Raw genomic sequence first — 11,988 nt, forward strand, 5'->3', positions numbered from 1 at the left:
TGCATTGTTTTTAACGTGTTTAACCCATAAATCATAACTTTATCTTCACCCTCATGTCTAATAACCATTATTTTCTATTTCAAGTTATGACCAGTTCTGCCCCCGTCTGCCTCCCATGCCAAGCACTAACCCTCCCTAGTTATTTCCCAACACTGCTTTTTAACCCAGACGCTGCGGGGAGCTCCCCAGTGGTATTTCGTTTGTACCCTGCACCCCGTCTGCCACCGACCAACCCGCACAGGGGCTCCTGACTTTGCTTAGCTCAAGGCCTTCAGTTCTCGGATCTGCTCCGATATCCTGATCGGGTCTGACACACGGCTCCTGCACTAGCGTAAGAAATACAGTTTCCAATTTTGGGGCAAGAATCAAGTTTCAAAACAAGGTATCAGGCTGAAACAACGGTAAAATTCCGCTTCTCTTTCCAGTTACCCAGCTCACTCCCAAAGCTGAACGAAGCCTCCCACACAAGCGCGTTGAGCTCACTGTAGCCACACCACCCGGGCTGACCAGGGCAATAATTAATCTGCAAAGGACTTAGTTACATCGCAAAGAAGTCAAAACCCGTATACAGTTATTTTCAATGGATCACCAGTTCCCCAAGGACCAAGCGGAACCATCCGTAGTACAATCAGTCTTCACTGTCCTGGAAACCCAAACCACGTGTTGCGTTTCAGACAGTTGTGGTCTTCCAACAGCAGCTATACATTGGCTTAAACCAACTTTTAATATACAATAACTCTTTTCATTTACATTTCAAAATATTTGACAAAGGCTGTATTTCAGTCCAACGTTCAGTTTGTGTTTGTAGAAGAGCAAGTTTGGAGTGCAAAAGCCTCCAGAATAAAAGACTGTGGATACTTTGGAATCTTCTGTTACCAGAAAGGACACCTAAAGAAAGCAAAGGTAAAGTGGTAACGCTGACTTGCACATAGTCTCAAACAGGCACCACCGAGGAGGACTGAGACCCCGCACTAACTAGGCACCGTTTTAGCACAGGAGAGGTTGTCAGGTGAGCCCCAGGCTTCCCTCAGCCAACCCACACGTGAAATGCTAGGAAGATGGACTTCCCTAAGCACAGCCCCAAGGCAGCTAACTCGGCAAGCAAAAGCAAAGCCTCTTTGCCTATTTTAGAACATGCGGTTCCCCAGGTGCGTTCTTCCAACCCTTCAAGTGCTGAGGCTGGCTGCGGTTGATGTTCTGTATCCCACCCCTCCCTTCCCCCAGCACCTTTCTCACTGGGGACTGTCTGTAGGGTCAGTCACAGGCTTGCAAAGTTTATCGGAGCAGATGCAACATGTGGTAAGGCTCCTACATACAACTAGCTGCACAAGTGACGTTCTCCTTAGCTGTCCTCTGCTCAGATCTCTCGGGGGAGAATTTTGCAGGGTTAGGTGAACGACAGACTCACCATCCGATATAGCACTGGCACAGGTTCTCGTGGGATGTCGCTTGTTTAATGAGCAATTCTACTTGTGTGGGTACATCAAGAGTTTCGTCATGAGAGAAGTCTCGACCTTTGAAAGGAAAGTCACAAATCATGTAACTTGCTTTGGGCAGCAAAGCTAAGGACTGATGGGGCTTTTAACTACCCTTCCCTTACAGCATATAAAATGCAGAATTTTCTAAACATGGAGAACCTCTAAAGGCGTACAGTGCCCAGAACTCAGTTTTTCCCTGGTTTCTTCCTTTTACCTTCTGCAAATAATGGATAAACCAACAACAGATTCCAGTAGCTGGAATCCTGGTCTGAGTCCCTCCACGTACATTATCTGGCAGGTGGGGTGTAGTCTCTTACAAACTTTAAGAGCATAAAATTTCACAACTAAATGCTATAAAGCCAGGACGGTAGAAATTTAGCTTCCACTAACAAGCTAAGACATGAAAAACGTGAAGTCTGTTTAGTTACAAACTCCTCTGTGCTTTTCAGGTCAGGCTGCTTCGTACCTAAATACAGGCACCAGCAGCTGGGTGTCAGATAAAACTAGGAAAGTGGCGTCGTCCACTTAATCAGAGTATGTTAAATTCAAGGATCAACACAAAATACAAATGCTAAAAGTAGTGCTGATCCATCTTACCAGACTTTATGTTTATCTAATACAAACATAAAAACCTGCTTACCCGTGAGCTTATCTCGAACCCTGTTGATGATCTGAATTGCCTTCTTATTTAGAGCTTCTGGCTTCACCAGACCGTCTCCTACTACAAGACAGAAGCAGGAGAGAAAATTAGGATTTCATCTGAACAAGAAAAGCTGATAATGAACTGGATCTGTCCCATCTGATGGAGTTCTATCAGGATCACGATGAAGTTTTCTGATCTAAGAACTATAGTGCATCATTACGGAATCAGAGTGAGACTTACTGAAGGAGTGGATGGATTCAGGCACTGTGGTCCCAGTTTTCTTATGGGCTGTCTCACCCAATTCCACACTGTCCAACATTTCTATTGAAAAAACCAAGAAAACATAAAAGTGAAGCTGGAAAGCAGATAAAATAATATTCCTCTGGAAACATCCACAAAACTGTTAACCAGCTCATTTGAAAAGCGTATTTGACTGTGACCAAGTGCACCACACATCTCTGTCACTAATGGAAGCGTAGCACAGGAGAAAATACTCTTTTTCCACTGCTAATGAACTGCAAGGCCTGATCCAACTTACTGGAATGTTTTGTATAAGAGCGTAATTGAAAGATATTTTTAAGTTTTATACAATTTTCTTAAAATTACAATCAAATAAGTATGTTTATTTGTAGAGCTCGCCACACAACACGCTGTCCCTCTTCTGCCGGCCAACAGCAAACAGCTGACGGTTCAACACCGAGCTCTCACTCAGATGACGACTTGCCAGGTTTTGCATACTAGTATTTGGTAACTAAGTAAATAATTGTCACTTATCAATTGTACCTTGGATTACATCAGTTTTGTGTGCTCCAGAAGGGTGTTACAGTAACTGTAGATGAGCATCCACTTCCAGTCCGAAAGCTAAGGGGAATAAGCTGTTTATCTGACTACTATTGAGAAGAGGACTGAGAATATCTACCCAGTCTTGAGGACTGCCCAAAACCCACACCCAAACATTCGTGGCATACACCATCTCTTCTACTCACCTACTGACTGACTAGCTGAGTAGGAGTCTGTTCTTGTTCGTGAGCGCTTATTGCCCTTTGTATTTGCTGCAAGAAAATCAGGAGTTGAAAAGAATGAAGTTTTAGTGTTTCATAGCAAATTTGCCCACAAACATTACAGACGTGACTGCCTTTCTCCTTCTCCAGATTTTATACCACCTGAAAATAGCTTTCAATCTCCCGATGACAACTAATACAAAACTAAGCCAAATAATATTGCTTGTAGCTTCGTTCTGTGTCTGTATTTAAGGGTAAAAGGGTTTATTTCACTGTGGTAATTTCACATTACAATTCCTAGAACCACGTGCGCACAGAAACAGCTCCTGTGAGCCAACAATTTCATCAGATAGTCTCCAAGTAGACATCGGATTTCAGGCTGCTAGATTTCTTGTAAGAAATCAGACTGATACTTTCGTGCTGTCACTGTTTCATTAGAATCACTTACTGTCCATCAGCCGCCAGTTCAGCAACGGATCATACACAAAGGCTTCAAGCACGGCCATGACACTGTCCTTGTGTTCACGCAGAACTTCCATCACGGTATGACAGGTGATTCTGTAATTGCCATCGAGGCCTGTCACCTTCAAAAGAGAGAAGCGAATCACCATGCTGCTACACTCACTGTGCAACCCCAACCCTAGCGTTCAGGAGCAGGAAGCGGCTTGTGCTCAGGGTTGATGCAAACAGCTGTTTGAAATGAGGCAACTACGGAAGGCCTAAGAAATTGGAGGAATTTCAGAGTTTTCGCATCAACGAAAAAGTTGCTTTCAATTGTAATGTATTGTAGAGATCACAGGAGATATTTTAACTTACAGGAAATGCAGCTGAAATATTAACACCTTTGATTCTTACACAAGAAGGTTTAGCCACAACAGAAAACACTGGAAAAACTGAGAAATTGGTGCCGTTTACCCTAGGAACAATCTCCTTCGTGTTAAAGAGGGGCTGCTTACCTCCATAGCATTTGTCAGCATCCTTGTTAACCTAAACGGAATCTTCTCGGGGAACTTTTCTCTTGTCATTGCAACCTAAACAGAAGGATCGAGAATCAGCAAATTAATAGCTAATTTATTATTTAACAGTTAATATGTATTGGGGCTTTCTTGCTACAGCCTTGAAGATTGTTTTCCAAATAGGAAATAAAGTCCCAGCTTTCACAGTTTCCACAAATTCTTGGGAAAAACTAGATAATTAACTTGATAACAGAGGGAAAACTCCCATGTGCACCCAGTTGCTAGTGTCAAGCCACAGAGACTGCTCCCATCAGCAGCTTAAATTGCTTGAAGAAATTTTATAGAAAAGTGATGTCAGCACCTCTTTGCTCGTTCCAATGGTTAGCTAATACCCAAGATGTGTCTCTGAGTTAAAGTGTTCATGATTTTCATCTTGCCTGTAGGTAAGTGTGAAGCCCAAGAGAGCCAAAGGGCTTGCCCAGGATCACACTTAAAGGTCAGTTTGTCCTGGCTCATAGGTTCATTTCTGTTCCACCAGAAAATGTGAAACATGACAGAAAACCGAACGTCCACATACAAAGATTTACCTCAAAACAGTCCCCAAAGTCGATATGCAGGATCTTTCCACTCAGTCTGTCAAGCATCAGATTGGACGGGTGTCTTTGATGAAGGAGCAGAAGGAAAAACAGTGTGACACACCATTATAAAAACCCAAAGTAAATCACAGCAGCTCCAGTTTGATATTTATCTTCATGAAGAAGAACGGCCAGTGACAGCTTCCTTGTCTGAGATCCTCCATCTCAGCATGAACAGAATAGCTTCCCGACAGCACATCTATCACATTATTTTTGTAATTACCTCTTAGGAGTTAGAGGTCTTCTCATCTTGGAAGATAAACAACCTATTGGACCAGAGCCATCAATACACTTCTTGGACACGAACATTTATTTTTCAGCTAGGATAAATTCTTCTGCTTGTTTTATGCTTTTTCATTTCTTCAGTATAGAAAAAAGTAATGAATTATGCTACAGGGGAAGTAATGCAAATTGGATCACCACCAGAAGAGAAGGGAATCGGTCCCTTCTGATGCTGCTATTTGTGCTGATTTTCTCCAATTTTGTTTGAAGTCAATTTTCAAGTTTATAATTTCATTATAAAGACCTTTAAGTTCAGGAATAAAAGCTTTTGATATGAAAACGTTTGAGGGTTTAGCTGGTTTTGCATTACAGACCTTAAATCGAAAATACATTGTCTTCAGAAGTGTTTCAGAAGTTATGATGTCCCCTTTTAACAGTAAGCCATACCCAAAATCAGACATTTGTTCATTTTATCTTTTTTTTTCCATTATTTGCCCAAGCCATTTGGATTATACATAATTCTCTCCAGAACATGTCTGCATTGCAGATCAGTAAAAGCACCATGTTAAGTAAGAGAAAATTATATGTATTAAGAACGTGTGCTGTATACTTTGCCACTCACCAAGGTGATGGCCCAACTCTGAGTTGTTGAATAAAGCAAGCCTAGAATTACCCACAAAATTGATTAAATTCTTTAACAACAACATTTCTGTTTTATAGAATGGATGGAGAAAGATTTCCCATTCTGTGAATGAAAGAAAAGGACAAAATTAGAACCCGTGGTCCTTGTCATTCTTTGTGTATTCCTTCAAAATGGAAGAAGCTCCTTTTCGTACTCGGGATACACAAACCCTACATCTCATGCCTGCAGTGCTGAAAATAATGGCAGCACAATTAGGTCCTGAAAGATGGTATCGTTACAGCTCAGCCACAACCACAATGAACGATGTTATTATAAGAACAGACGAATGAACAGGCTGGGCTTTTATTTAAAATAAAGCTTTACAATTTCACTCACCTGTCTCCAAGGCCCAAAATGTACCCAACCATTGACATCACAGCTAGGGAACGAGTATAGTTTGTTCTTCTGTCAAACCACACCTACAAGTGGAGACAAAATAGAGAAAGTCAGTTATGCTGCAAGTTTCATCCTATATTTTGATTTATACATTAACTACTTAGATTTTGCACAAAGCTAAACTGATCTGTTTAAAACCGACATCCTGTGGCTTTGAATTAGATGCTTAAGCCATTAAGAAAACACATTGTGAGGCTCCTGCTTTTCTCTCTGCACACACAATATTTGGCGCTTCTGTCTCCAGTCCTGGGCTTTGGACTGCGCTCTGGCAGCCACTGTGATCTGAGCCCTGTAAAGCCCCTTGTGAGGGGACATGTGTGCATCCCCTCACGTTCTGCAGTGGCTCATCTGAGTTTGTGATGAACGCACGCCACCTCCCACTCATTCTGCAGAGAAGGCAATTCCGCATTACGCTGATTGCCAAACACAAGCCAATATATGTGCTGAACTCACCTCTGAGCTTGGACTTTTCAACCACAGCAGCTTGGCAAGGTCATCACCAGCTGTGTTATTGACAGCATGTTCGAACACTTCCACTTTCTGCATCAGAGTCAGGTGGTCGTAATCTGGAGCCATCTATAATTGAGAAGTGACGCTCAGCAACTTAAAAACCAACCACCTCTAGTCATCCCTAATTGTACTATGAGAAACATAGTCACCACAAATAATTTTTTGTCAGGTTTATATTGAAATTATTTGGAGACAGAGCAGTATGTTCCCAAACGTGGTGAGGTGACCACCCAACAGTGAAGAACTCATTTGAAATGGGATAGCAAATGATTTCGCAACCACAAAGTAGTCTATAGCCATATTTCATTAAAATACTGCAAAGGTAAATATGTTTCAACAAACATTATCCGAATAAGCCTTCTGGGATAGCACACACTTTCGTTTTTGGCAGGCAACTCCAGCTGTTCTAGTAATGTTTGGTTTCTCCAGTCTGTCTGATTTTGGCCCTGTTGCTTAGGCACAATGTTTGTACATGCCGACAGCACGGCACCTTGTATAAGGCACAGCAGAGTCATGCAAAATTCCAAACACATTTGAGTCAGCACATGGTAACAACTTGTGGTCACTGGTAAAATGGGAAGGGAGAAACAAATAAACATACAGCAAATTTTACCTTCTGGTGGCATTTTATAACTCCCATCTGATATTTTTGCATTTATTACTGGTACCAACAACAACCAGAAAACAGGCAAAGGAAGAATAAGCTGTGCACCATTATTCTTCATTAAGACACTGAAGTCCTAAAAGAACGCACTAAGAACTCTGCCAGCTTTGCCCTTTACCCTCAACATGATGCGATGTTCAATGTTGAGCAGGATCTTTTTCTTCTCTCTGTAGTCTCGGATGAGCGCGTGCAGTGTGTCACAGTGGGGGACCCAGCCAATCAAGCCTGAATTTGTAGACAGTGGAATGACAGCGTATCTCTGGATGCTACAGCAAAACAATGGAGAATCAGAGTTCAGACTCTTGTGAATCATTACATCTCAAGGTGCTTAAAACAACTGCTACCAAATCCGATTCCGATCTAAGTTGTCTCTTCAGCAGTTGCCCTGCCTTTCATCTTTCCAAGCAGATCCAAAACTTCCATTTGCATAGATTGCTGCCCAGCAATATACAGACATTCTCAAGGCTTATGTGGTTTCCACCGACAGACTGCTTTCAGAAGGTACATTATGTCGCCCATGATGATCTATTATTTGCACGACATTTCATATGTTCATGCTTGAAAGACACAGTACAGAATTGCAGTCAGTGACTGTTCACCAAGCTATTTAGTGACTATAATAAAAAAATCTGTGACAAAACTCCCCTGTTCTCAGGCTCGTAAGGCAGAGTTCAAGCTATCTCGAAACAGAGGTTGCCTCACAGGCTATTAGCTATTTACCAGATGGGGCTTCAATGAAATAAAACAAACGATCCCCATAGGATACATTTCCTTCAAGTTTGAATTCTATTCTATTCTTTCCTCTCTCTCTCTTTGTTTGTTCTAAATTAACTTAGTTCCAAGATTCACCATTTCCTCACAAAGCACCTGGTTGTACCAGGGGTTACTTGGAAACTGCACCTACGTAGGGAGTGTCTTGCACGGAAGCACATTCAGTGATTATCCACAACACCTGCCTGAGGTTTTTACGAAGAGACGTTGGGTCATTTGCTAGCAGAGTGTTGACCAACCCAAAAAGCTGCATCACTCTCTCATCTTGGCGAAGGTCTTCATGACCTTTCAGAAGGAATACGAACTCATGCCCATTGCTGCCTGTGAAAGAATTAACACGCTCAAGTTTACTCTTGATGAACGGACAGACAAGAGTAGATACACATGCACCCAAGAACAGGGCAGTGTGGCAGTCAGGCTGACCAGACCACTGAGAAATACCTCACTTGAGGACAAGAGTAAATACACGTGCACCCAAGAACTGGGCAGTGTGGCAGTCTGACTGACCAGACCACTGAGAAATACCTCACTTGAAAGGAAACGCTGCAGAGGTTTTACCTGGTAAAAATGCAGTTTGACCTAAAAGCAATGACTGTTTAAATACTAGAAGAGGTAAGTGAAAACTGCTCTCTTACCCATTAGTGTTAACTTCCTGGGCCGCTGCTTGGAGGTGATGACCTGCAGTGAGGGTGCAATGGACTGAATGCGTATGATGGGTTGGTTGGGATCGTACGTTCCTGGCACTGCCAGTTCCAGGTCCCGGCACATTAAGAGTTTTGGTGACACGTACTGTAGTTCCAAAGAAGTGAGCTACCAAAAAACAGAAGAAATACAACCCCCCCAGAATTTCAGTCAAATCTTACTGAAACATCTGAAGAGTTCATGCTGCTGAGGGACCTACAACAGTTCAGTCAGTCATCAATACTGCAGATGCTTGCCGAAAGTGCTGCATAAGCAGCAAACCATATGCAGTTAACATCTAGAATATGGAACTTGAATGTTCTGAACAACCAGAACACATGAAACAAAGATTGGTATTGACAACTGGCACTGTAAGACCCAGAACAGAACTTTATCTCTCGCCTCACCTGAGGCAGCTGCTTTGAGATACGCCGGAACACATGGTAATAGAGATCCCAAGCCTGAGTGAGGTCTTTGACATTTCCTGATTTCATGTACTTTCTGCACCACTCCTGAGCTTCCATTAGATCTCTGCCATAGGCCTAGGGAGGAAGTGAAAAACAACAGAAGAAAAACATTTCTACAGACTATAGTGGAACAGGTGGAGATCACTTAATACCGACAAAGAGCATCTCAGCCTATTTTCAAATTGCATTACAAATCTCACATTTTTATAGTATAGCAGAATTAAAGATTCAGACATCCCTGGATCCAGACATGCACCGAGTTTATTAGACACCACGGCTCACAAACACACTTCACGACAGGAGGCCACAGAATGAACAGAACCACCCTTTAACAGTAGGCTCACACTCAAATTAATTCCTTTTGCTGGCTTAAAAGAGGTCATCTCCACTATCTGTGCTAGAGGTTACCGTGAAACAAAGCAGATTGGAGTTAAAGAATGAACTGCAGAGCAGCTGTATGGTTTTCCAGACCCTACTGGGGCGGGTGGCTGTCCTGCCTGGTCTTGAGGGCATGCAGAAGGTGATGCTCTTGGCCGTTCGTCGATACCTGATTGAAGGACGTTTCCTTCAAAGTCTGAGGCCCACGTTCCATCATTGCATGAAGTGGTTCCAGCACCTCAAACATTCCCTTCACATTCCTTTCTCCAAAGTATAGACGAGATGCTTCTTCCAAACCTTCATGCCACATCTCATGCCACAGGATGGCTACACGGATTAGCTCTTCACTCACCTGTTTTAGGACAGGAAAAAAGATTAAACTCCTGAAGAAAAACACTACGACTCTATACTGACTTAACACAAAACTACTGTCTTATCTAACGATTATGAACCATTTGTGGCTAGCAGCTAGAGGGCACCACAAGACCTCCCACAATGCTGTTAGGTTTTTTCCTGCAAGCAGCTGATCAGACTTTTCTCAGGTTAAGTTGATGCCTTTGAAATTTGCAATGTATTTGTGTAGCTTGGCCTGAGAGCATTACTTTCCATTTATGCACAAAAATACTTACCAAATCAATTAAATGTCTCCTTTCATGATATGCCCAGGAAGTTTTGTTTCCACTTTTCATTAAGCAAAAATATCTCTTTATGGAACAATGATTCTTCATTTATTTCTTCTCTAAATTTATTGCAAAAAAGACCCCAAATAAATTGTACGTGAACAAAATTAACACTGAATATTCATTTTGTGTTGTTATACTTGTGGTACATCTTTTTCTGAAACACAAGACACTGCACGTACACTAAGGACTCACCATCATTGCCTGCTGCACCAGAGTGTTACTGTGCTCACACATGTTTTTCAGAATCTTGTTTGCAGCGTTGTGGCGAGCAGTGGTTGTAGATTTAGAGGCTACAGTCAAAGGATAGATCAAAGCCTACAAAGGACATCAACCAACAATATTTTAGAACCACACAGAAGAGCTACATAAATTGAAAGATTAGCAAAGCATTAATAAATAACAGCTTTGGGGCTAGACAAGAGAAAGCAAACTTGTTTCTGGCAAGAGGCGATAGAAATTTGCTGTTCAAAGTATTCCCAGCTGAAAAGTTTGAGACTTCAATTCACTGACTTGCAGGAAGACCTTGAGAGCCTGTATCAAACTGCAAGAATGGAAACTGGCTTTTAGCACTGTGTGATTTTCCACACTGTAGGAACAAATTCAGATAAAGCATCTGTGGGGTAGCCTTTTAGCAGTCACTTGATGAGATTTAAGAAGGTGATTTGCACTATCCAGTGTTCTATTAGATAGAGAGAATTTTCCCTGCTGCATGGCTCATCCACCCCTTCCCTCCATTTGTCTGTGAGTGGTGCAGAGGTGAAAGAAGCAGCAGCAGAAACAGTTCCCATCCTCACTATACTTGTTTACTGCGACTTCTAGTGCAGGCATCTAGACCAGGTCAAATGGAACTCAGGAAATGCTTTAATTAGCTATTAGTCTATGGAAATTCCTCCTCCAAGCCAAAGCTTACCTGGGGATGGTACCGTCCAATATCTGTGAGGAGCTGATGAATGAGACGTCCTACTAATGGTCGAGGAGTGTCAATTCTTGCAATGAGTTGAGGGATAACCTAGTAGGAAGGATAAATAAAATAAACACCCCTGTCATCTCATGTGTTTAGTTCACAAGCTGTTCTGTCCTCTGGTAGAGACCTGACCATCCCTAAATGAGACAGAGAGGACCATCACTCATTTTTGAGATGTCAGAGGATAACACAAAGTTCCAAAGAGTGTCAGAAATGCAGAACAGCTTAGTGAAACCACAATTGTTCTGTGCAAAACTGTTACAGAATCCTCTTTTGAAAAGAGTAAGATGTGTCTTGGATTGTACTATTAACGTAACTGAGCCTTTTGCGCTCCTTACCTGCAGCCAAGTGTCTATTTGGATGGCCTTGACTCCTTCTACCAAAGCCTCATTCACATCAGGCCAGTGCCCGTAGTCAAACCACAGAGTAAGGACTCTGAAAAAGAGAAACACATTAGCTAGGAATGAAACAAACCCCCTCCATTCTCGTAAAATACCATCAGATGCATTTACAAGAGACTATTCTCCCAGGACCTAGAGATAGCAGGATAAGGGCTAATCCACCCAACGTAAATTAGCTTGGACTGAACCATTCACTCAGTCGAACCATAACAAAAAGAGTAGACAAACACATTCTACCTAATCTTAAACCGTGTGCCCTTATCAGCTGGACTTCATTTCCTCTGTGCTTTATTATGTACCTCAGAGTGTCTTGTAGGTTGTTTCCTCGAGACAGAGATATTGATCGGACAGTACATCAAGAGGGTCTTCGATAAATCCTTTTGGAATGAAAATTGCTGCATTAGTTCTACGCGAGTGCATCAGTCGATGTGAATTCTAAACTTAGCAAAGGGAAAG

At 42.2% G+C, this 11,988-nt stretch overlaps 1 protein-coding gene across 1 annotated transcript in view; it reads right to left on the reverse strand.

Moving 5' to 3' along the window:
• Positions 1 to 358: 358 nt before the first annotated feature.
• Positions 359 to 11,988, reverse strand: part of MTOR (mechanistic target of rapamycin (serine/threonine kinase)) — a 59,155-nt gene continuing 47,525 nt past the window's right edge. Inside the window, 20 exon segments of the mRNA XM_010145825.1 lie at positions 359 to 888; positions 1,409 to 1,514; positions 2,119 to 2,199; positions 2,362 to 2,442; positions 3,108 to 3,173; positions 3,571 to 3,706; positions 4,079 to 4,153; positions 4,666 to 4,738; positions 5,954 to 6,036; positions 6,467 to 6,589; positions 7,306 to 7,453; positions 8,144 to 8,279; positions 8,594 to 8,768; positions 9,047 to 9,181; positions 9,654 to 9,836; positions 10,360 to 10,482; positions 11,078 to 11,176; positions 11,470 to 11,566; positions 11,832 to 11,882; positions 11,884 to 11,909. Of these exon segments, the coding sequence (XP_010144127.1) occupies positions 873 to 888; positions 1,409 to 1,514; positions 2,119 to 2,199; positions 2,362 to 2,442; positions 3,108 to 3,173; positions 3,571 to 3,706; positions 4,079 to 4,153; positions 4,666 to 4,738; positions 5,954 to 6,036; positions 6,467 to 6,589; positions 7,306 to 7,453; positions 8,144 to 8,279; positions 8,594 to 8,768; positions 9,047 to 9,181; positions 9,654 to 9,836; positions 10,360 to 10,482; positions 11,078 to 11,176; positions 11,470 to 11,566; positions 11,832 to 11,882; positions 11,884 to 11,909 (2,013 nt within the window). The 3' untranslated portion in view covers positions 359 to 872.

This window comes from Buceros rhinoceros, unplaced genomic scaffold (assembly GCF_000710305.1).
Source record: "Buceros rhinoceros silvestris isolate BGI_N320 unplaced genomic scaffold, ASM71030v1 scaffold15141, whole genome shotgun sequence".
NCBI classification, from domain to species: Eukaryota; Metazoa; Chordata; class Aves; order Bucerotiformes; family Bucerotidae; genus Buceros; species Buceros rhinoceros.